General features: G+C 44.9%; 1 protein-coding gene across 3 annotated transcripts in view; it reads left to right on the top strand.

The window, feature by feature from the left end:
- Nucleotides 1–26468, top strand: part of zeb2a (zinc finger E-box binding homeobox 2a) — a 130751-nt gene that overhangs the window by 100511 nt on the left and 3772 nt on the right. For 2 of the 3 annotated variants that reach the window (XM_034186811.1, XM_034186810.1), the window contains 6 exons: nucleotides 5857–5910; nucleotides 6027–6221; nucleotides 7100–7314; nucleotides 10045–10153; nucleotides 11823–13750; nucleotides 21255–21435. In XM_034186811.1, coding sequence (XP_034042702.1) covers nucleotides 5857–5910; nucleotides 6027–6221; nucleotides 7100–7314; nucleotides 10045–10153; nucleotides 11823–13750; nucleotides 21255–21435 — 2682 coding nt within the window. The remainder of the gene's footprint in view (nucleotides 1–5856; nucleotides 5911–6026; nucleotides 6222–7099; nucleotides 7315–10044; nucleotides 10154–11822; nucleotides 13751–21254; nucleotides 21436–26468) is intronic. The other variant, XM_034186812.1, reaches the window with a different exon arrangement.

Genomic DNA, 26468 nt, shown 5'->3' on the forward strand with positions numbered 1-26468 from the left:
GTGTCCGCGTCGCTTTGACAGATTCGGAGGCCAATCAGACGTCACGCGACCTCGTCAATCTGTCTCCGCTAATGACTCGGCCGGAACCGCGGCAGAATCATTTAAAAATTAAACAGCGTCCAAATTACAAAATGTAAATGCAGAGAGCATTAAAGTCGATGGGCGCGGAGATGATACGGTGAGAGGCGTCACCGCCACATCTGCTGCAGTCGCTTTACTCAACTGACGAGGTACAACTTCACTTTAACGTGACTGATCGCTGCAGCACGAAGACGGATGGGAAATCTGCAGTGCACAGATGGTGATGAACCCTGAGTCTTCTTCTCAACTACAACCAACACCTCGGGGTGAGAGAGACAGAAAACCCGCTACTACGCCTGAGTCTGAAAGGGCGCGAAAAAACCCAGTATCTGTCAGAAAGAGAAGGAAGGAAGGAAAGAAGGACGGAAGGATGGAAAGTCCAGGGATGGAGGGAGGGAAAGAAAGAAAAAAGAAAGAGAAGACTAGTGAAAGAAGGAAATCAGTGTAAGAGAATGAAGAAGAGAAGGAAACATGAAAGTGAGCTTTTTGTCTCCTGTGTCAAAACAGTATGAATATTAGCCCCGCCCACTTCATGTTAACACGTGGGTAAAATTTATATTGCCAGATCCTAATGTGGTGACATCATTCAGTCGTGATAGTCACAAAGGCAGTGATGTCACAAAGACTAGAAAAATAAGCAAAGAATAAACAAAATGGAAATGAGCAGGAACAGGAAAAGATAAAATCTCCCCAGAATAATAAAGAAAAAGAATAAAGGCGAACGAGTGATGGAAATGGAAAATGAGAAGAAAATTGGTGAACGTGGAAGGAAAAAGGATGAAACCGAGACAATAAAAAAGAATAAACAAAGAAAATATAGAAAGTAAGCAGTAAACTAAGAGGACAGAGCTGTCAATCAAACAAACCCCTCCCCCACAGGAGGAGAAGAAGCTGTTGAGTCACAGCAAGAAAGAGAAGAACCACAAAGAGAAGTGAAAAGCTCATTATTCACCTCCATCTTGTCTCTCGAGGAAAGAAGAAACGTGAAAACACCACCAGCCTCCATTTTACCCGCAGCAACGAAACAACAAACAACACAAACAACGGCAGCAGCAATAACAACATTAAAAAATATAACGCAGTGCTAAAATACCCCGTATGAGCATTGCATTCTGTGTAATTTGCAGTTGTTTAAGTAATCATTAGCAAGCAGACTGTGATGTCACAGTGCAGCTCTGCTCTGATTGGCTGTCACCCCCGCCACTCAAAACTAAAGTCAACAGATTGCACGCTAACATCTGCTAAATGTCTTTTAAATCACTTCAGAGGTATTCTTAGCTTCTAAAAACACCATTTTTCAGTGTTAGAAGTGTTTTATTTCTCGCTAGTTTTTACATAAGCAGCGCTCTAACATTTTATTTGGTTCTTATCTGTCAATACTTTTAGACCTATACTTTTTTGATGTGTCTGTTTTAAATTTGCTGATTGTCTCATGGTTTTAAGTTATTGTTTGTGGTTTTTATCTGACTGTGAAGCACTTTGGTCACCCTTTGGGTTGTGGAAAGGACTATATAAATAAACTTTGATTGATTGATAATATATGACAAAGAGGATATATTTACACGCAAATGAAACAGAGTTTTGCAGCTAGCTACCAGCCTGTGATGTCACCACGCTAACATCCAGAAAATAAGTTCAGAGGTGTTATTAGGTTCCAAAAAAAGCGTTTCTGGTTTTAGAAGTGTCTATTTCTCACTAGCTTTTCCATAATGTATGAGAAACATATATAAACACACAAAACGAAGCAGTTTTGGAGACAAGCCACTAATGTCGCGGTGCAGCTCTGCTCTGATTGGCTGTCATGCACGCCACTCAAAAACAAAAAGAAACAGGTTCACACAGAAACTGAGCTTTTAACATCTTAAAATACCTCTTAAAATATGTCAAGATTAGCCATCTTCAAACTTTTCCAAGGTCTGTGTCCCAAAAATGTTCCCTGTGAATTTGAAGACCGTGGCAGTGACGGACGGGTGCCAGGTCTTCACAATAACCAATGGCCATATGTTGGCCTCGGGTAATAACAACAACAGCAACAATAACAAAAATAAAAATAACAGCAACAACAATGGCAACAGCAAAAATAACAACATAACAACAATAATAACAACAGTAACAATAAAAATAGCAACAACAGCAACAATAAAAAAATAACAACAATAATAACAACAATGAAAATAACCAACAGCAACAATAACAACAATGGCAAAAATAACAAAAATAAAAATAACAGCAACAATAACAACAACAATGGCAAAAATAACAGCAATAAAAATAACAGCAACAATAGCAACAATAAAATAACAACAATAATAACAGCAACAATAAAAACAACAATAGCAATAACAGCAACAACAACAAAAATAACAACATCAACATTAACAAGAAAATAACAATAAAAACAACAGCAACAATGCCAATAACAACAGCAACAAAAAATAACAGCAATAATAACAACAGCAACAATAAAAATACTAGCAACAATAACAACAATAAAAATAATAACGGCAACAATAAAGATAATAACAATTTCAATAACAATGGCAAAAATAACAGCAAGAAAATAACAATAATAAAAACAGTGGCAATAGCAACAATAATAACAAAAATAGCAACGTAAAAAATGACAGCAACAACAATAACAGCAATAACAATAAAAATAACAACAATAAAAATGACAGTAAAAATAACAACAGCAACAGCAAAATAACAACAATAAAAACAACAGCAATAACAATAAAAAACAGTAACAATAAAACTAACAACGGCAACAAAATAACAATAATAACAGCAACAATAACAACAATAAAAAATAACAATAGCAATAACAACTATAAAAATAACCATACAAATAACAGCAACAACCAACAGCAACAATAACAGCCACAACAATGGCAACAATAACAACACCCATAATAGCAACAACAAAAGCAACAAAAACAATAAGAACAAAAATAAAAACAACAGCAACAGTAACAACAATAACGACAATAATGGCAACAGCAACAGTAACAACAACAGTAAAAATAACAGAAGCAGCAAAAATAACAACAATAAAACAGCAGCAACAACAAAAACAGCAATAAAAACAACAGTAATAACATCAACAACAGAAACAAGAGCAACAAAAACAACAGTAACATCAAACAGACAGCAACAATAATAAAAACAGCAAAGACAATAACAACAGTAAACAGAAAACAATAACAGCAAACAGACAACAATAACAACAGCAAACAGAAAACAGTAACAGCAAACAGACAACAATAACAACAGCAAACAGACAACAGCAGCAGCAATAACTGCAGACAGCTGCATCAACAATAAAAATAAAATAACAGCAATAACAACAGCAACAATAACATCAATAAAATAACAGCAATAACAGTAACAACAGCAACCAAAACAGTAAACATACAACAGCAGCAATAACAACAGCAAACACACAACAGCCAAAAAAAAAAAAAAAAAAAAAATTAAAAACCTGCTTATTTAGGGTCTGCTCCTTTCTCTGCCCCTGACCAAGGCAGCATCTCTACCTCTGGAGTTGGTCCCCAGGCGCCAGACTGTGGCTGCACACTGCTGCTAGTGGTTGGATTGTGTCTAACTGTAATTAGGATGGTTAATGCAGAGGACAAATTTTGTTGTATGTATAATGACAATTAAGGAAACTAGTGTGTTGTCCGTGGGGATCCATGAGCTCTAGATTGGGTAGTGTTTATAAAATAGGTAGCTGACATTTTTCAAGGGTGGTAATAAATTAAGCAATGAGTTGGAATGGTGTGTCAGTCCAGCATGTTTTTTAGAACCTTAGACCTCAACAGTTTTTAGAAGAGGAACTCAACCCTTTTATTTCCTGTTATTATGTAATTTTGTAATGTTAATTTACTGTCTTAATGTATTTAAAAATTGTTTAGGTTCTTGTTATCATACACACACTATTATTATTGTTATTATTATTATTATTATTATTATCATCATCATCATCATCATCATTATTATTGGAATGGAAATAAGTGTTTTCACTTTCTTGTGTCTTCCATGCTTTTTATAACATATTTGCATTATACATTATATTATATACTTACATTGAACTTTGAAATAAAAACACGCACATACACACTCGTGCTTTTAGTATATAGATGATTTACCTCCCCCTGCTGGAATGGTGTGTTAGTCCAGAATGTAGTTAGCAAGGTTAGCTAATATCCACAGTTTCTCCAAAAATATTAGTCCTATCAATGTTCCATTTTGGCAGCGTTTATCCTTGACCCAAAACACATAAACATACAAACGGCAAATGTCAGCTTGTGATTGAAGTTATACACACTCACACATGGAGAGGTTCTTGTCTTTTCCGCATTCTGCTTCTATTTTTAGACACAAACAGATGGTGGCAGAAGACATCAAATGGACTACACATTTCAGTCATGGTAACAGCAACATGACAGAACTAAACTGACTAAACCAATTGAACTACAGAAACACAAATCAATAACACTAACAACGCTGTTAAACTAACATGAACCATAATAACAACATTTAAAGCCCCAAACTCCCATGGTGCATTGCAGCACAACATCCATTGATTACTGGTTGGATAAATTCCTAATTGGTCAAAAAATATTTGTCCTCTCAACTTTCTGTTTTCACAGCGTTCATCCTTGACCCAAAATACATAAACATACCAAACGGCAAATGTCAGCTATCCCCGGTCTCTGCGTGATTGAAGCCACACACACACACACACACACACACACACACACACACACACACACACACACACACACACACACACACACACACACGCATGTACACAGAGGCCACTTGGCTATTATAATATAGAAAATTATTATTATTATTATTATTATTATTAGCAACAGTAACAGCAATAACAACCTTAAAAATAACAGCAACAGTGATGCTAATCTGCTAATGCTAATTGCAATTTTGCATTGATCTGATGTTGAATTTATTTTGTCTCATTATGACATCACAAAGGTGCTTGTGGAGAGAGAACAGCAACAGCTGAAGATTTGAATTTTATTCTGGTTAAGTTGTGTTTCAGAATGATTCCTTTTATATTGCGTGTGCTTCACATGCAGTACGCACACGCACGTGCGCATGTGCCGATCACAAATGATGTCATAAAGCATCAGTAACTTATTTCTGTCGTTCCATAGTAATGATGCTAAAATAATCATTCTTTGTTCTCCCGCTGAGATAAATCACCAAATATTCATCAACAGTCAGCGGACGAGACGAGATCCGATCTTTTCTCTCTCGGTGCTTCTCCGATATGATGGAACCAAGGACAAGCAGATGAACCCATAAAGACTCACAGCCGGGGAAGGTGTTACGTTTAGAAGCAAAATGGCACCGGTGTCGCCAACCGATTGGGTCCACCCTGCCTTCACTGCGCATGTGTCATCAGCCGCGGTTCAACGATTATCACCTCGTTTCTGCTTCAAACTGACTTTAAAATGATTTAAGAGGTTTTACTTTGTCATCTGATGGTTAATAATCACATTAATCCATTTGATCACTTTGGGTGAAGAGAGTCAGACTCAGACGAGCTGCTGAGCTCTGAAATGACGCATGCACAGTGGAGGCAGGGCGGACCCATTTTTAGGGGGACTGTTCGGTCTGCGACACTGGGCCTCGCTTGTTTGCAGTGGATCAGAGTGCGCACTCTCTGAGTGCTCTTCTGCTTCACTTTGTCCTGTCGATATTTGACTTTGTTTTCTTTTTTCTGTTTCCCTTTCTGCGGTTTTACAGATGACAGGAAGCAGGACTTTGAGGCTTTGGGTCTGGAGGACTCCACCTGTACAGGTCAGTGTTTGTTTGGGTTCTGTCACACGTCAGCACACATCTAGAACTCGCCATGTTCTGACCGCGTTCTGACCGCATTCTGACCGCATCTGTCGTCGTCTGTTTCTGTTTTTCAGTCAAGCGAGCAGAAGGCGTGTTGGAGTTGGACGAGTTCTTCCTCAAACGTAAACTGGAGGAAGGTGAAGGCCACCCGGCCGCCATCGCCGAGTACCTGCAGCGCAGCGACACCGCCATCATTTACCCAGAAGCCCCAGAGGAAGTGACGCGACTGGGCACGCCCGAGGTCATCGGCCAGGATGAGAGCGAGCACGGTGAGACAAACATAAAAAAAAAAAAATGTTGGGCTTTAATGAACTGAAAGAGACAAAAAAGAACAAAGAATGAAAAACGTAAATCTGTCATGAAACATCAAGAATCAGATAAAAATCGATAAACAAATGTGTTGATTCAAATCGGTGGACATGAAAACTGAATGTCGATGCTCAGTCGTAATGTGTCTGCAGCTCATTTTGTTGAAAGAAATGTGAGGAAATCGAATCGTGAACTCAGGATCAAATCGTATATGAGTGCATCGTTAATCATGATTTAATTCTTATTTTAACTTGCAGATAACATCCAGGATTAACAACTTATTCTTCAGTATAATTTATTTCTTTAAAGTGAAAACATTCATCACAGATTACACAGATTACTTTTTACATAATTAATGTGAACAATTATGTAATTGTGTATCGTGATACGTATCGTATCACTGCGTCAGTGTATCATTACACACCAAATATAAAGCTGTCACTTGTTGCAGATTATGATGATGGATTATCTTGATCTGCCTCAAAAGTTTCCTTTTATCTTTTTTTTTCCAAAACATTTTTGCCTTATGATGTCATAAAGACCTGACTCCCTCCGCTGTCAGTGGGCAGATGGAAAAAAATACGACAAAAACTTGTTCAAGATCAAACATCAACAGAATGCCCAAAACACCAAAATAATAATAAATAAATAAAAAATAAAAATCCACTTAAGTCCAAAATATGAGACAGATGGTTTTTGTCTGCAAAGGTCACACGTGCGTGATCCTGGCGTGTGTTTGAGCTTTAATGAGCACTGCTCTAGTTTTACTGAAACTTGACACTTCAGACACGCGATGTGACGATAATGTGACCTCTGACCTCTTGTGTTCCGTCTGCAGACCTGCCGGCCGGTGCACCCGATGACTTCGCCCAGCTGCTGACGTGTCCGTACTGTGACCGCGGCTACAAGCGGCTGACCTCCCTGAAGGAACACATCAAGTACCGCCACGAGAAGAACGAGGAGAGCTTCCCGTGCTCGCTGTGCGCCGATACCTTCAGCCACCGCGTGCAGCTGGAGCGCCACATGGTGACGCACAAACCGGCCCGAGACCAGGTAACGATGATCAACTTACAGACGCACGCTGTTCTCTGTGTGTGTGTGTGGGGGGGGGGGTCCGTTACTTCAGTCAGCTGACTTCATGTGTTTGAGTTTCAGGGGTCAGGAGTCAATAATGTTATTTCCATTTCCCATAATGCCACCGGTGTTTGTGGAGGGGTCTGGTCCAGTAGCAGAGGTGGAAGAGCTGTAGGGGGAGGGGCTAATGCTGCTCCATCATTCAAATCTGGAGCTTGTCTAATAAAATGTGTCATTTCACACGGTCTGCAGGTGATGGAGTCCACCGCACAGTTTGTCAGTTTTCTTCAGCTTGTTGGCGGCTGTATTTGGCCCCGCCCCCTCGGCAGTGTGGGGGTGTTGCTGGAACACCTTTGATAAACACGCAGGTCTATTTTCTGATGATTTCACATGCTGGCATGAAATTTCTGACATTGTGTCACATTCCCGCTAAGTGCAGCTCGGGGTGTTAATGAGACGCCGCACACGCCCGCTTCCCGCTCCGCCTCAGCCAGATCTCATATTAGTGAGCCGTGAATCATTCGCCGTTCTAATTAGAGTGTGACGCTAACGAGATGTAAGGCCATCAGCTCACCGTGACAAAAGCACTGTCTCGGCCCCTCCCACCCCCGCCGGCCTTAAACAGGAGCAGATGGTCGTTTCCATCCGGTGATTTAAGGGATCAAAATCCCCAAATGACTTTAAGTGCCCATTTATTTGTGTATGTGCACGGAGTTAAACACTTAAAGGAAGGCGGTGCCCTTTGACCCCGCCATCGCCTCAAGTGGACATAAACGAAAGAGAAAACAAGGTGCATTTTGACTGTTTCTATCAGATTCAATGACCAAAGTGTTCTTGAGACAGTAACAGATTTATGACCGCCACCAACTGACAGAGGAGGACAGTCACAAAAAGTCCTTTATGATGTCATAAAGTAAGAATGTGAACCTCAGATCATTTTAAACAAACTGAACAAAGAGTTCAAAAACCCTTAATTTAACGAAATCTGTAGCTTTTATGGGACAATCATGTGACCTCCAACTTCCTGTGCCGGTGTCGCAGACCGAACAGTCCCCCTAAAAATCGGTCCGCCCTGCCTCCACTGCGCATCCGTCATTTCGGAGCTCAGCAGCTCATCTGAGTCTGAGTCTCTTCATCCAAAGTGATCAAATGGATTAATGTGATTATTAATCATCAGATGACGAAGTAAAACCTCTTAAATCATTCTGAAGTCAGTTTGAAGCAGAAACGAGGCGATAATCAGTGACGCTTTGAAATGACCAACACGCAGTGAGCGCATCAGCTAGCAGCTCGTGTAGGTGCGGCGCTCTGATCGCTTCCTCTGTCTTTTATTCTGAAAAAATGCTGAATTTATGTGGAAACGATTGTTGTACAAAAGCTTCAGATATCTGTGGCTGAGACAGATGATGACTGGAGGCAGTTTGAAGCAGAAACGAGGTGATAATCAGTGAACCGCAGCTGATGACGCACACACAGTGAAGCCAGGGGGGACCAATTTTTAGGGGGGAACATTCAGTCAGTGACACCAGTTTACTGGGTTTCCTGACTCAGAATAATTCCAGACCAGATTCAAAAATCTTTTCTAAATAAAATTATGCATAAACATTTTTGAATACGCTGAACATTCTTGTGGTCCATCGCTGAAAATGAACCCCGCCCACATCTGATTCAACAATTTCAAGGTCATTTTCCATTCTTCTCTGTGATTGGCCAGTTCAAATTGCAGTCATCTCCACAAATTGAGGTTTAAGAACCGTTTCAGAAGAGGGCTGTGAACAAATGTCCCGCAGTAAAACAAACTGTGGACACACATCACAGCCACAAAAAAACACGGCGTGGATCTGTCATCTGTCCCAGCCCCGCCCCGTTATGTAGATGAAATAATGCTGAATTTATGTGAAAATGATTGTTGTTCAAAAGCTTCAGATATCAGACTTCCTTTAATTTCAATGTGCATCGGTTCTCTTTTGATTACTTTCCTAAATATTTGATATTTTTTTGCTTCCTGACATCATGTATAATTTCCTTATTAACATTCCTTGTAAGATTGTTGGCTGATGACGTTTTTGCCTTACGACATCATAAACCTTTTTTCCTTTTATCTTTTATCATGAGATGCTTTTTTTTTCCTTTGAACCCTCCTCTGAGATTCTAGCTTCATGACATCACAGAGATCTTTGGTCTGTTTTTTCCTCCTCGTACCGTCTGTTTCCTCCATGCTACGAGTCTGTATAAGTTGCAGTAGTGTTTTCAGTAAAGTCGCTGGACGTGTGCGGTGACCTACGGTGTGATTTGGCGCTGCATACATAAAGTGAACTATGACAGTGCTGCTGTTGGTTAGCAGAGATAATGATGTTGGCTGAGGGATGTGCGCTGATTGCCCTTCTGGGTTTTTTTTTTTTGTATAATTTAGGCGAGCGCGATGTGTGCACAGCGTTTTTCTGACACATATTTTAATATTCAGGTTTTGATGCTATTGGGGGATCACAGTGTTTGTGTTTGTGTCGATTTGCATTTCAAACGCTGAGGCTGCACCTCCACCAGAGCTGCTACCTTTGAACAAAGTCAACCCACACGCTTTTCAGAACGCCACACAAAATGTGCCCGTTAAGCTCCGAGAAGAGATTCTGATCTGGTTTCTGGATTGCCCCCATCACTGCCGTGTAATCTCCTCCTCCATTAGTAAAAACTCTGCTTTTCTTTCCGCAGCCACAGCTGCTGAACGAAGGCGCCGGAAACCGCAAGTTCAAGTGCAGCGAGTGTGGAAAAGCCTTCAAATACAAACACCACCTGAAGGAGCATCTGCGCATCCACAGCGGTGGGTACAGACATCCACATGCAGACCCTCATCACTCTGTTTCACATTTCACTCACATCACAGCCGGACATCAGGGTATCTTTTTTTTTTAATGCTACATATGTTACGGCTGTTTGTTTGTTTGACGGCGCTGACATGAAACACACAGAACCTCCCAGAACACATTGTAAAAAGACAATTTAGTGTTTCATGATGAACATTTTTTTAATCACATATGTTGTCTTTCATGTACAATAACTGTAAAGAATCCTGTCAAAATTCAAACATCTCAATGACACAATGTAAATTAAATCAATTGAACCAATTAAATCACTCATAAAAAAAAGTGTAAATGCATCTGGAACAGGCTGTTGAAACTAGGTGTGCACATAGGAGTTAGCGTGCACATAGGAGTCAGCGTGCACATAGGAGTGAGCATATACATAGGAGTGAGTGTGCACATAGGAGCGAGTGTGCACATAGGAGTGAGCATATACATAAGAGTGAGTGTGCACATAGGAGCCAGCGTGCACATAGGAGCCAGCGTGCACATAGGAGTGAGTGTGCACATAAGAGCAAGTGTGCACATAAGAGTGAGCATATACATAAGAGTATGTGTGCACATAGGATTGAGTGTGCACATAGGAGTGAGTGTGCACATAGGAGTGAGTGTGCACATAAGAGCAAGTGTGCACATAAGAGTGAGCATATACATAAGAGTATGTGTGCACATAGGATTGAGTGTGCACATAGGAGTGAGCATATACATAAGAGTGAGTGTGCACATAGGAGTGAGCATATACATAGGAGTGAGTGTGCACATAGGAGCGAGTGTGCACATAGGATTGAGCATATACATAAGAGCGAGTGTGCACATAGGAGTGAGCATATACATAGGAGTGAGTGTGCACATAGGAGCGAGTGTGCACATAGGAGTGAGCATATACATAGGAGTGAGTGTGCACATAGGAGTGAGCATATTCATAGGAGTGAGCATATGCATAGGAGTGAGTGTGCACATAGGAGCCAGTGTGCACATAGGAGTGAGTGTGCACATAGGAGTCAGCGTGCACATTTCAGTGAGCATATACATAGGAGTCAGTGTGCACATAGATGTTAGTGTGCACCAGTGGTGGGCACAGCTAACCGAAAGGTTAGCGTTGATAACTACTAATCTGCTAACTGAAAAGTTAAGTTTTATAAGGCTAAACTGATAAACTCCTAAAAAAAAATTAGCAGAAGTTACAGCTAACCGCTAACTTTTAGTATTGACTCGGCAACTGATAAACCAATTTAAACGTTTAGCGCCGCAAACTCAGTGCAGCGCTTGTGTCTTTAAGCACCCTGTCTGCTGCTGCAAAGATGTAGATGAATGAAGGAAGCCCCCGAAACAGCTCTGAAGCACATACAAGCTGCAGTGGCTGTGATTGGAAAACTGTAGTCTGTTGCTTCCCCAGTCACACCTACACAGTAAAGCAAAATACAGACTTTTCTAAAAAAAAATGTCAGATGACAGCTGGACTAGAATTTCTTTGAAGACCCAGAGAAGTTGAGATGAAACATCAAACAGATTTAAGACACCATCAGGACTTTTTGAGACACCCAAACCCATCATCAGCAATAAACTTCTACGTATCTTCTTTCTGGACGACCAGCAGCTTCACTCACGAATGTTTTTGTTGTGTTACAGGTGAAAAACCGTACGAGTGTTCCAACTGCAAGAAGCGCTTCTCTCATTCTGGATCCTACAGCTCCCACATCAGCAGCAAGAAGTGCATCGGCCTGATTGCCGTCAATGGACGAGTGCGCAGCGGAAACAAGCCCAGCTCCTCCCCCAACTCCACCACCTCCTCACCTGGCAGCCCTGCGCTCGCCCAGCTCCGCCACAAATTGGAAAACGGCCGACCACTAGTCCCACAAGACCAGCAAGGCCAGCTGGATATCAAAGTAGAGCCCATGGACTTCAACGAGTACAGGCTGCTGATGACCTCCCAGCACGGGTTTGGGGCACCAGGGGCCTACATGAATGGCTGTGGTGGAAATCCCCTCGGAATCCAGAGCTCCTCCCAGAGTCCACTACATCACCTAGGAGGCATGGGGCTCGACCTCCCCCTGCTGGGTTTTGCAGGCTCTCATGGGAACAACATGAATGAAGTCAAGAAGGTACTGCAGATCGTGGACAACACCGTGTGCAGGCAGAAGATGGATGCAAATCCAGAGGAAATCTCTAAACTCAGGGCCTACATGAAGGAGCTCGGTGCCCAGATGGAGGAGCAAAATCTAGCGGGCTTCCAGGTGGTGGGCCACAGCAGCCCCACTAAGAGCATCATCGACTACACTCTGGAGAAGGTCAACGAGGCCAAGAGTCTGATTGATGAATCTAAGAGGCAGGTGGACATGAAGAAGGAGAAGCCAAACCACTCAGTGGACCTCAGCGGTGAGGACAAATCCCATGAGGGCCACGCCCAGTACCTGCCATTTTCCTGCCAATATTGCAAAGAGACGTTCCCTGGGCCGATCCCACTACATCAGCATGAGCGCTACCTTTGTAAAATGAACGAGGAGATCAAAGCAGTCCTGCAGCCCAGTGACAGCAGGGGGGCGCTGTTGTCAGAGCAGCAGACTGGAGTCCCACCCAGCACGGACAGGAGCTCCAGCAGCCCCGTCAATCCATTCAAGGACCACGTGTCGGTGCTCAAGGCCTACTTTGCCATGAACACTGAACCTAACTCAGAGGAACTTCTCAAGATTTCTATTGCTGTAGGTCTTCCTCAAGAGTTTGTGAAGGAATGGTTTGCTCAGTGGAAGAGCCAAAACCACCACGGAGGCAACCTGAGGAAAAAGTCGCCCCCCTCAGACCTCGGTGGGTCGGACGGCACCCGGAGCTTGAGCCGTTCACCGATGTCCTCGTCCCAACTGTCTGTGACACTCCCCACCATAGACTTCACTAACGGAGACGCCTCCCACAGACTTTCAAAGGCCAACCAGTTTACAGCCAGCAGGCAGATAACAGGAGACAAACCACTGGATTCACTGGACCACTTGAGGAGCAACACTCCATCTCCCCTCAACCTTTCGTCTACATCCTCCAAAAACTCTCAGAGCAGCTCTTACACTCCAAACAGCTTAGCCTCTGAGGACGCCCACGGGGACACACCGCTAGATCTGTCCCTGCCCAAACACATAGTCCAAAAGGCCACATCCGTCGGAGAGAAGCGACCCAGACCCAATGGTTTCATCTCTGTCTGCAACGGTGAGCTGCAGGGCCGGGAACACGGACCTGGGCCCTTAGATTTGGCCAACATCAAGAAAGAGGTCCTGGGTTCTGATGGGAACATGGGAGGGAACCCCATCCACCAGCTGGAGAAAAGCACTAGTCCCATTTTTGGGATCAACCCCTTCACTGGTGGTCCGATATACACCTCCCTGCCCCCTCATGGAGCGTTTCCTCCACCTCCCTTTATGTCTCCTGCACAAGCCTCCATCCCGGGCCTCAGGCCCTACCCGGGCCTGGACCCTGTCAGTTTCCTGCCCCACATGGCCTACACCTACGCCACAGGGGCCACGTTTGCTGAGATGCAACAAAGGCGAAAGTACCAACGGAAATCAGGCTTCCAGGTAAAACTAACAAACAGCTTCGGCTACAGGCTGGTTGTTGGGTCTCAGGGGGGCAGTGGTCTGCAGGTTTTTATTCTAATCTCCGTTTCTAACCATGTGATGATCAAATGTAAATGAACGTACTGCTGAGTTGAAAACCTGCCGATCCCTGCTCTGCCTCAGCATGTTGGCAACAAACTGTCAAAACCTTTGAAAGTCTTCAGAAAAGACAAAGGTTCAGGTTGCTGAAGACTTAAAGGCTCGGTTCCTCCTGGTGCCAACCTTTGTGTTGAGAAACCATTTGTCCATTAGTGAGTAAAAACGACACCATCAGATTGTTGCGTTGACAGTTGGACATTCTGCACGTCAACGTGTGTACAAATACCTGCATCTCGTACTTACCCATAATTCCATAGCCCTGAGTGCGGCCCACAAATGTTTATCCAGCGCTCAGAGCGGCGGTCTTAACCTAGCGGACCGAGGGCGAGCCGTAGCATGCATCATCTGTGACTAAAGATGAACAAGTTTAACTCTCCGATGCTCACAATCGTCGTTACAAGCGCCACATTTTTATCCTTTTTTCTTTCATTCTGTCTCTGCTGTTATCTGTGAAAACTCAGCCAATCAGGAAGCAGTTACACACGTTCACTGTCAGTAATGACAACCCGCTAAAACAGGGCAAGAGGGAAGAACAACATGTTGACCATCACTGCATTTGATAATTAACACTTGAGCACCGCGCTCGTAGAGCACAAACCGCCACAAACGCCACCAATTTGTACCTCAGAAAAAATTTTCAAGGTCAAAGTCCTGTTAGAAGCGACTTTTCATGAGCTAAAATATAATACATATATAGATCAAAAGGGCTTTTCGAGGTCAAAATCAAATATCTGCTGAATCTGCAACCCGGATCAGATCTGGATCAAAGTTTGTCAGGTGATAGGGAGTGTCAGTCTGCTCCTCACTTTACAATATGACAGTGATTGAGGCATGTTTGATTAAGATATGATGTAAAATATACATTAAATGGGGTTTTCAATGTGAAATTTAAATGGAACAAGGTGGAACAAATTACACACAACAAGTGACGTCATAAATCAGTTGTGAATCCTGTGAGCAGACTTTAGGAGCCACAGCTGTCTCGTTGGCAAGCTACAGGGTTCGATATTAGCACTAGTGCAATTATCCAACACAAACAGAAGGTGAGGTGATGGTCTAGATCAGAGGATCCTCAGTTCAAATCCCAGCCTGACCGGAAAATCACTAAGGGCCCTTGGGCAAAGTCCTTAATCCCCTAGTTGCTCCCGGTGTGTAGTGAGTGGCTTGTATGGCAGCAGCCTCACATTGGGGTGAATGTGAGGCATTATTGTAAAGCGCTTTGAGCATCTGATGCAGATGGAAAAGCGCTATATAAATGCAGTCCATTTAAAGAGAAAAGATGTTTGAACCACAGGAATACTGTTACATTATCCAAATCGTACATCCATCCATTTTCTTCCACTTTATCCGGAGTCGGGTCGCGGGGGCAGCAGCTCAAGCAAAGCCGCCCAGACCTCCCGATCCACACACACCTCCCCCAGCTCCTCCAGGGGAACCCCGAGGCGTTCCCAAGCCAGCCGAGAGACGTAGTCCCTCCAGCGTGTCCTGGGTCTTCCCCGGGGCATCCTCCTGATGGTTCGTGCCCGGAAAACCTCTCCAGCGAGGCGTCCAGGGGGCATCTGGAAAAGATGCCCGAGCCACCTCAGCTGGCTCCTTTCTACATGGAGGAGCAGTGGCTCGACTCCGAGCTCCTCCCGACTGACTGAGCTCCTCCCCCTATCTCTAAGGGAGTGCCCAGCCACCCTGCCTCATCTCGGCCACTTGTACTCGTAATCTCATTCTTTCAGTCATGACCCAAATCTCATGACCATAGGTGAGGGTTGGAACGTAGATCAGTTGGTAAATCCAGAGCTTTGCCCCCCTACTCAGCTCTCTCTTCACCACGATGGTCCAATACAGCGACTGCATCACTGCAGATGCTGCACCGATCCATCTGTCAATCTCACGCTCCATCCGTCCCTCACTCGTGAACAAGACCCCGAGATACTTAAACTCCTCCACTTGAGGCAAGGACACTCCACCGACCTGAAGAGGGCAAGGCACCTTTTTCCGGTCGAGAACCATGGCCTCGGATTTGGAGGTGCTGATTTTCATCCCGGACGCTTCACACTCGGCTGCAAACCACCCCAGTGCACGTTGAAGGTCCTGATTTGACAAAGCCAACAGAACCACATAGTCCGCAAACAGCAGAGATGAGATTCTCTACTTCCCAAACCAGACCCCCTCTACACCCTGGCTGCACCTAGAAATTCTGTCCGTAAAGGTAATGAACAGAACCGGTGACAAAGGGCAGCCCTGACGGAGGCCAACGTGCACTGGAAACAGGTTTGACTTACTCCCGGAAATGCGAACCAAGCTCCTGCTGCGGTCGTACAGGGACCGGATAGCCCTTAGCAAAGGACCTCGGACCCCGTACTCGCGGAGCACTCCCCACAGGGTGCCCCGAGTGACACGGTCGAACGCCTTCTCCAGATCCACAAAATACATGTGGACTGGTTGGGCGAATTCCCATGAACCCTCGAGCACTCAATGGAGGGTGTAGAGCTGGTCCAGTGTGCCGCGACCAGGACGAAAGCCACACTGCTCCTCCTGATCCGAGGTTCGACTATCGGTCGAATTCTCCTCTCCAGTACTCTGGAATAGACCTTACCGGGGAGGCTGAGGAGTGTGATCCCCCTATATTTGGAACACACCCTTCGGTCCCCCTTCTTAAACAGAGGGACCACCACCCCGGTCTGCCAATCCAGAGGCACTGTCCCCGATCGCCACGCGATGTTGCAGAGGCGTGTCAACCAAGACAGTCACACAACATCCAGAGACTTAAGGTACTCAGGAAGGATTTCATCCACCCCAGGAGCCTTGCCACCTCGGTGAATTTGGCCTGGGTGATACATGAGTCTGCCTCTGGGTCCCCAGTCTCTGCTTCCTCTTCTTTAAGACGTGACGATGGGATTGAGGAAATCCTCGCAGTATTCCTTCCACCGTTCGACAACATCCACAGTCAGGGTCAACAGCTCCCCACCCGCACCGTAGACAGTGCCGGTGGAGAGCTGCTTCCACCTCCTGAGGCGTCGGACGGTTTGCCAGAATCTCTTCGAGGCCGATCGATAGTCCTCCTCCATGGCCTCCCCGAACTCCTCCCAGACCTGAGTTTTTGCCTCTGCGACCGCACGGGCTGCGACAAGCTTGGCCTGCCGGTACCTGTCAGCTGCCTCTGGGGTCCCATCTACCAACAAAGATAAGTAGGACTCCTTCTTCAGCTTGACGGCATCCCTTACTTCCGGTGTCCACCACCGGGTTCGGGGATTGCCGCCGCGACAGGCACCAGAGACCTTGCAACCACAGCTATGAGTGGCCGCATCGACAATGGAGGTGGAGAACATGGTCCACTCGGACTCCATGTCTCCAACCTCCCCTGGGATCTGGGAGAAGCTCTCCCGGAGGTGGGAGTTGAAGACCTTGCTGACAGAGGGTTCCGCCAGTCGTTCCCAGCAGACCCTCACAATACGTTTGGGCCTGCCAGGTCTGACCGGCTTCCTCCCCTCCCAGCGGATCCAACTCACCACCAGGTGGTGATCGGTCAACAGCTCTGCCCCTCTCTTCACTCGAGTGTCCGAGACATGTGGCCAAAGGTCAGATGATATGACTACAAAGTCGATCATCGACCTCCGGCTCAGAGTGTCCTGGTGCCACGTGCACTTATGAACACCCTTGTGCTTGGACATGGACAAACTGTGACTAGCACAGAAGTCCAACAACTGAACACCACTCGGGTTCAGATCGAGGAGGCCATGCTTCCCAATCACCCCCCTCCAGGTCTCACTGTCACCGCCCACGTGGGCGTTGAAATCCCCCAGGAGAACAATGGAGTCCCCATTCGGAGCACTATCTAGTACCCCTCCCAGGGACTCCAAGAACGTCGGGTACTCTACACTGCCACTCGGCCCCTAGGCCGAGACAACAGTGAGAGACGTGTCCCCGACCCGAAGGCATAGGGAGTTGACTCTCCCGTTCACCAGAGTGAACTCCAGCACATGGCGACTGAGCTGGGGAGCAATAAGCAATGCGACCCCAGCTCTCCGCCTCTCCCCGTGGGCAATGCCAGAAAAGTGGAGCATCCAGCTCCTCTCCAGGAGTTGGGTCCTGACGAATCGGAAAAACTGCAAATTTTGTAGTTTGTTTTCAAATTCTTTATTTTCACCACATCATTACACATTGACTGATCCCGCTGTCGCAGTTCTTTTACAGCAGCACAGTGTCATGCTTGACTTTCTTTGGGAATCTTCGTCGCGCTCCGTCAGTGCATCGGCTCGTGCACTGACGGAGCTGCTGCTGGAAACTGAGCTCGAAACAAACATGGATACGTCGTGAGGTGCGTTTCCACTCACCTACAAAGTCTGCACAGTTTGATGCTGTGAATTGAAAATACGCTGAATGGAAACTCATGTATTTAAAATAATCATTTTTTAAAAATTTCAAATATCACAATCATTTTTTTAAATTGGAATTGGTGTTTTTTGAGTCAGAGATGGAGAGCTTGTTAGACATAATAAGAGATGACATCACAGCGCTATTGGATTAAAAAAAACAATGAAACTGTTATAAATGTAATTATAAATATAAATGTCTCCGTGACAGTTATCGGCAGATGACTAAACTGAGCCGTCGACTTCCGTCACTCAGTGGAAATGCTGTTATTTTACAACTACTTTTTGTCAATATTCTGAAAATATGTCAAAACCTTTACACAAATCTGGAATGGAAACCAATTTAATAAGCCAGCCAGCCAATTACTTCACCAAAAGCTTCATTACTTCAAGCCTCATTTAACAGCTCATTAGAGAGTGCTGACACCTACTGGTCAAGTCATGTATAGCACACTTAGTACAATACTATGTGCTGGAGGCCACGAGGCAAAAGCACATTCAGATTCCTGAAGAATCATCTCAATTCAAATGTACTTCTGTTGCTGTTTGCCTCTTTGTTTCATCTTCCCCTGCAGGACAAACTTCTTTCTTCTTTTTTTTTCTTTCCTAGAGGAAAAGTAAAAATTTGTGGGTCAAAATGTTGAATGTGGAAACTTATAATAATAATAATAATAATAATAATAATAATAATAAACTCGGGTTCCTCTTACAGCTGCTACAAACTGAAGCTGTTGATCCTCTGTTACAATATTTATATAAATGTTTAAAACTAGCACAGTCCCCATGGTTAAATCCACTCTAATCTCACTGAACGTCCCCAAAATAAAAATCTTTAAAATGCATGTTTTAGTACGTTGTTAATGATGTATATAAAATCTCCCAAATAACAAAAGCTAACTATTTTATTATGTTTATTTAGCTATAGTGTTTATGAAATATGAGTTAAATAAAATATATTATGATCACAGCCAGTAAATGTGTTTTTAATCTGATGAGTCTCTCGTCTCTCCTTTGATTAATTGTTGTGAAAATATGTGTTTGAGGTCCTTCTGATTTATATTTCATCCAGTTTCAGTTGATAATCGGTAAATGTTTGGCCATTTTGTTACAACTCTGTTTCATATTATTAGCTTGGTGTTAGCAACAATGACGTTAGCATGAGCTGAGTGCCTCTAATGTGATTTATAATGTGCTTAAAAATACATGTTGTCTTAGGACGTGAGCGAGTGGGACACCGTAAAACAACGATTCACCCTGGACTGACTCATTCATGTGTCATAAAAACATGCTATGATGTCAAATAGCTTGATGCTAATGAGCTAACGCTAACATCAAACATCACGAGCATCACAGTGTAATGCTAATGGCCTAAGGTTAGCATGAAAACTTGCTCATGTTGTTTCGTATAATGCCAACTGGCGTCCCATAATGCAGTGCTAGCCGGCTGCTGTTAGCATGAAAATACACTAGTATCACATAACATGATGCTAATGTGACTCACATAACACGATAGTAATGTGTCTCACATAAGGTGATGCTAATGCATAACGCGATGCTAACGTGCCTCACATTACTCATTGTGTCTTACGTAATGTGATGTTGATGTGTCTCACATAACGTAATGCTAATGTATCACTTCACATGATGCTAATGGGTCTCACATAACGTGATGCTAATGCATCTCACATAACTCGATGGTAATGCAGCTCACATAACGCAGTGCTAATTGGTCTCACATAATGCAATGTTAATGTGTCTTACATCATACAATGCTAATGTGTCTTACATAATGTGACGTTGATGTGTCTCACGTAACGCAATGCTATTGTGTCACATCACGTGAAGCTAATGAGTCTCAAATAAGTCGATGCTAATGCGTCTCACATCACGCAATGCTTATGTGTCTTACGTAATGTGATGGTGTCTCACGATATGTGATGCTAGTGTGTGTCACAATATGCAGTGCTCATGTGTCACATCACGTGATGCTAATGTGTCTCACATCATGCAATGTTAAGTCTTCTTACGTAATGTGATGCTAATACATCTCACATAATGGGTTGCTAATGTGTCTCATGTAATGTGATGCTAATGTGGCTCACGTAACGTGATGCTAATGTGTCTCACGTAATGATGCTAATGTGTCTCACATAATGGGATGCTAATGTGTCTCACGTAATCATGCTAATGTGTCTCACATAATGATGCTAATGCCTCTCACATAATGGGATGCTAATGTGTCTCATGTAATGCTATGCTAATATGTCTCATGTAACGCTATGCTAATGTGTCTCATGTAACATGATTCTAATGCGTCTTATGTAACGCGATGCTAATGTGGCTCACGTAATGCGATGCTAATGTGTCTCACGTAATGGTGCTAATGCCTCTCATGTAATCATGCTAATGTGTCTCACATAATGGGATGCAAATGTGTCTCATGTAACACTATGCTCATGTGTCTCATGTAACATGATGCTAATGCGGCTCATGTAACGCGATGCTAATGTGGCTCACATAACGTGATGCTAATGTGTCTCACATAATCATGCTAATGTGTCTCACATAATGGAATGCTAATGTGTCTCATATAATGCTATGCTAATGTGTCTCACGTAACGTGATGCCAATGTGTCTCACATAATGATGCTTATGTCTCGCATAACCTGATGCTATTTTATATGTGTTGGGGGGGAACTAACTAACTAACCGATGGATTTGTTCCTGAAATGTCGCCGCTGTGCGTACCAAAGGATTGTGGGAAATGACAAAGAAATGATGAAGACTTATTTCTTTAATTAATTTGTTTGTTTGTTTTTGGCGGCGTCTCCGTGCTTTGGTTCAGACTCCTCTGCGTGACGCGGACTCGCCGGCTCATTTGCGCTAAGCTCTGTCCAGACGTGGGATCACGGATCCCGCCCAGGGAGAGGGGCTGGAACAGAAGGTGTCTGGCCGTGGACAGGTGTGGGATTAGATCTGACGCTGTGTGTCTGTGGCAGGGGGAGCTGCTGGACGGGACGGCGGACTATCTGTCAGGCCTGGACGACCTGACAGACAGCGACTCGCTCCTCTCCAGGAAGAAGATTAAGAAGACTGAAAGTGGTATGTACGCGTGTGACTTGTGCGACAAAACATTCCAGAAGACCAGTTCCCTCCTAAGACACAAATATGAGCACACAGGTATATATCACATTTGGACACTTCTTTCTAACCCCCCCCCCCCGTCTCTCCAGAGTTTTTTTTTTTTTTTTGTCATTCTCTACTTTTTCTTTCAGTGATTTTCTTTGTTTGTATTTTTATTTTTGGGGTTCATGTAGTTTTTCCTCTCACAGTTTGATCTTCTTTTCCTGTTTTTTGTCCTCTGTCCTCTGAGCTATGGCCTCTAACGTGTTCCTTTCTTTTCAGCAGGGGGTCGGGATTATTTAATCTGTCAGGGATTACATAAACAACATAAACCACATTTCAGAAACGGTGTCTCCTTCAGTGAGCGGTGTGCATCTCCCAAAGTGTGAAAAAAAAACATCAAAGAGAAAAACTCATTTTAAGACACTTTTTAAGATGAAAACTGAACCTGGATGATACACAGAGACACAGCCAGAAGATCCCCGTCCTGCTCCAACCTGACCCTGACCCCAACCCTGAGCACAGAGGTCATCTGGTACCAAGGGGGCGCCTCAGCGTCAGCTGGAGGTTGTGTTAAAATTTCTTGAGCTTCACCAAAACCTGGAGCGCTGCAGCAGGTCTGTGGGATCCACACATGGATTTGTTGATTCCAGACACAAATCCACTCTGCAAATAAATAAATCTGAAAAAAACAAAACAAAATAGGCCACTCTGATTGCCAGAATAATTCTGTAAAAAATACATAAAAAATATGTAAATAACTTTACAGCTTCATACTGTAGATTTTACAGTAGAAACAAAAATGATTTTTTCAGAACCATCCATCCATTTTCTTCCGCTTTATCCGGAGTCGGGTCGCGGGGGCAGCAGCTCAAGCAAAGCCGCCCAGACCTCCCGATCCACACACACCTCCCCCAGCTCCTCCAGGGGAACCCCAAGGTGTTCCCAAGCCAGCCGAGAGATGTAGTCCTTCCAGCGTGTCCTGGGTCTTCCCTGGGGCCTCCTCCCAATGGGACATGCCCAGAACACCTCTCCAGCGAGGCGCCCAGGGGGCATCCGGAAAAGATGCCCGAGCCACCTCAACTGACTCCTTTCGACGTGGAGGAGCAGCGGCTCGACTCCGAGCTCCTCCCGAGAGACCGAGCTCCTCACCCTATCTCTAAGGGAGCGCCCAGCCACCCTGCAGAGGAAACTCATCTCGGCCGCTTGTACCCGCGATCTCGTTCTTTCGGTCATGAGCCAAATCTCATGACCATAGGTGAGGATCGGAACGTAGATCGATCGGTAAATCGATAGCTTTGCCCCCCTACTCAGCTCTCTCTTCACCACGACGGTCTGATACAGCGACCGCATCACTGCAGATGCTGCACCGATCCATCTATCGATCTCACGCTCCATCCGTCCCTCACTCGTGAACAAGACCCCGAGATACTTAAACTCCTCCACTTGAGGCAAGGACACTCCACCGACCTCAAGACGGCAAAGCACCTTTTTCCGGTGGAGAAGCATGGCCTCAGATTTGGAGGTGCTGATTTTCATCCCAGACGCCTCACACTCGGCTGCAAACCACCCCAGTGCACGCTGAAGGTCCTCATTTGACGAAACCAACAGAACCACATCGTCCGCAAACAGCAGAGATGAGATTCTGTGGTTCCCAAACCAGACCCCCTCTACACCCTGGCTGCGCCTAGAAATTCTGTCCATAAAAATAATGAACAGAACCGGTGACAAAGGGCAGCCCTGGCGGAGGCCAGCGTGCACTGGAGACAGGTTTGACTTACTACCGGCAATGCGAACCAAGCTCCTGCTGTGGTTGTACAGGGACCGGATAGCCCTTAGCAAAGGACCCCAGACCCCGTACTCCCGGAGCACTCCCCACAGGGTGCCCCGAGGACACGGTCAAACGCCTTCTCCAGATCCACAAAACACATGTGGACTGGTTGGGCGCACTCCCATGAACCCTCGAGCACCCGATGGAGGATGTAGAGCTGGTCCAGTGTGCTGCGACCAGGACGAAAACCACACTGCTCCTCCTGAATCCGAGGTTCGACCATCGGTCGAATTCTCCTCTCCAGTACTCTGGAATAGACCTTACCGGGGAGGCTGAGGAGGGTGATCCCCCTATAGTTGGAACACACCCTCCGGTCCCACCCCGGTCTGCCAATCCAGAGGCACTGTCCCCGATCGCCACGCAATGTTGCAGAGGCGTGTCAGCCAAGACAGCCCCACAACATCCAGAGACTTAAGGTACTCAGGACGGATTTCATCCACCCCAGGGGCCTTGCCACCAAGGAGCTTTCTAACCACCTGTGTGACTTCTGCCTGGGTAATGGATGAGTCCGCCTCTGGGTCCCCAGTCTCTGCTTCCTCTTTGGAAGATGTGACGATGGGATTGAGGAGATCCTCGAAGTACTCCTTCCACCGCCCGACAACATCCCCAGTCAGGGTCAACAGCTCCCCACCCGCACCGTAAACAGTGCCGGTGGAGAGCTGCTTCCGCCGCCTGAGGCGTCGGACGGTTTGCCAGAATCTCTTCGAGGCCGACCGATAGTCCTCCTCCATAGCCTCCCCGAACTCCTCCCAGAACCACTCGTATTAAAATCCTTAGTTCAAATGCAGTAAAAATATGTTCATATGAAAATCTGATTCATTTTGTTTTCAGAGTAGTTCTTGTGTGACGGCACAATGACACCAACAGGAAGTGTTCTCGTCTCCCAAGTGAATTATCGCAGGTTCACAGCTCTCCGAGACCTGATCGCCTTATTCAGCTGGAGCTGGTTGGAAAATGGGAGCAGCACAACAAAATCTCATTGAATGGAGATTAATTTATTTAAAAGCACCATGATACTGTTCATTTATATTAGGAAATGCTCTTGGATTTACTGGTTTATATATATATGTATACTCAACAAAAATATAAACGCAACACTTTTGGTTTTGCTCCCATTTTGTATGAGATGAACTCAAAGATCTAAAACTTTTTCCACATATACAATATCACCATTTCCCTCAAATATTGTTCACAAACCAGTCTAAATCTGTGATAGTGAGCACTTCTCCTTTGCTGAGATAATCCATCCCACCTCACAGGTGTGCCATATCAAGATGCTGATTAGACACCATGATTAGTGCACAGGTGTGCCTTAGACTGCCCACAATAAAAGGCCACTCTGAAAGGTGCAGTTTTGTTTTATTGGGGGGGATACCAGTCAGTATCTGGTGTGACCACCATTTGCCTCATGCAGTGCAACACATCTCCTTCGCATCATCCGTGAAGAGAATGCCTCTCCAACGTGCCAAACGGCAGCAAATGTGAGCATTTGCCCACTCAAGTCGGTTACGACGACGAACTGGAGCCAGGTCGAGACCCTGATGAGGACGACGAGCATGCAGATGAGCTTCCCTGAGACGGTTTCTGACAGTTTGTGCAGAAATTCTTTGGTTATGCAAACCGATTGTTCCAGCAGCTGTCCGAGTGGCTGGTCTCAGACGATCTTGGAGGTGAACATGCTGGATGTGGAGGTCCTGGGCTGGTGTGGTTACACGTGGTCTGCGGTTGTGAGGCTGGTTGGATGTACTGCCAAATTCTCTGAAACGCCTTTGGAGACGGCTTATGGTAGAGAAATGAACATTCAATACACAAGCAACAGCTCTGGTTGACATTCCTGCTGTCAGCATGCCAATTGCACGCTCCCTCAAATCTTGCGACATCTGTGGCATTGTGCTGTGTGATAAAACTGCACCTTTCAGAGTGGCCTTTTATTGTGGGCAGTCTAAGGCACACCTGTGCACTAATCATGGTGTCTAATCAGCATCTTGATATGGCACACCTGTGAGGTGGGATGGATTATCTCAGCAAAGGAGAAGTGCTCACTATCACAGATTTAGACTGGTTTGTGAACAATATTTGAGGGAAATGGTGATATTGTATATGTGGAAAAAGTTTTAGATCTTTGAGTTCATCTCATACAAAATGGGAGCAAAACCAAAAGTGTTGCGTTTATATTTTTGTTGAGTGTATATATATATATTTTTTTTTTTTTTTTTTTTTTACAGAATTATTCTGGCAAACACAGATAGCAGTTTTTTTTATTAACTACTTCAGACTGATTTTTTTACAGTGAAGATGTTCAAGGAATATTTTGCAGAAGGAGGTAGAAACACAACCGCTGCTCCACTGTGTCCAAACGCTCCAGTGATCCGTCTCTGAACCAAAATATGGATTTACACTTGCTGACCTCTGACCTTATTAATATGCAAATGAGATTACTGATTCTATGGTAACAATTCCACACACTGGGGTTGTCCTGATTGGCCCACTGAGACTTTGTTTGGGCAGACGGAGGGGGGGGACTTGACCCGACACACCTTCACATTTCCTGGCTGCAGCTTCACAGCCAATCAGAGAACAGATGTGTGTGACATCAGCAGCAGTAACATGAGGGTTTGTAACCTCTACAGAGAAACTCAACAGCACAGTGTTAAAATTGTGCCACAATCTGAGCAGGAAAGCATCTGATGACATCATGATGGTTTTACTGTAGCCCCGCCCACAACAGCAGTTTGAACCCGGCACTTTTTTCTGCTTCTTTAAAAAAATCTGGCTTTCCATTTTCACACCAAACGGTACCTGAGCCGCAGAGAGACGTGACCTGTTCTTCCTCTTTCACCGCGTTGCATCATCCCTCGCTCAGTGAGGAATCTGCCGCCGCATTTATTTTTACCTCACTGTCGTACAGGGGGTTAAACGCGTGCCAGCTCCGCTCCACGTTACAGACATTCCAGAGTTATTTGTGGCTACAGTTTGCCTCTGAGCGTTTGAGGGGCGGAGCTCGCAGGGTGGAAGGTGTTTTTGTGCATGTGGGCCGCGTGTTTGGATGCCAGTCAGCGTTCACTGGCAGCAGACTGAAGCTCCTTCCACACACGCTCCGCTTCCTGTGATGTCACCATCACACGCTCCAGGCGTAGTCACATGACCTCCTTCTAGGCGTGAAGTTTCTGCTGTCAGCGTGAAACGACCACCGTGAAAGTTGAACGTGTCCGACTCGAGCGCAGCCACGTTACAGTCCATCTGTGAGCCCGCAGCCATA

This window comes from Thalassophryne amazonica, chromosome 14, assembly GCF_902500255.1.
Source record: "Thalassophryne amazonica chromosome 14, fThaAma1.1, whole genome shotgun sequence".
Lineage (NCBI taxonomy): Eukaryota > Metazoa > Chordata > Actinopteri > Batrachoidiformes > Batrachoididae > Thalassophryne > Thalassophryne amazonica.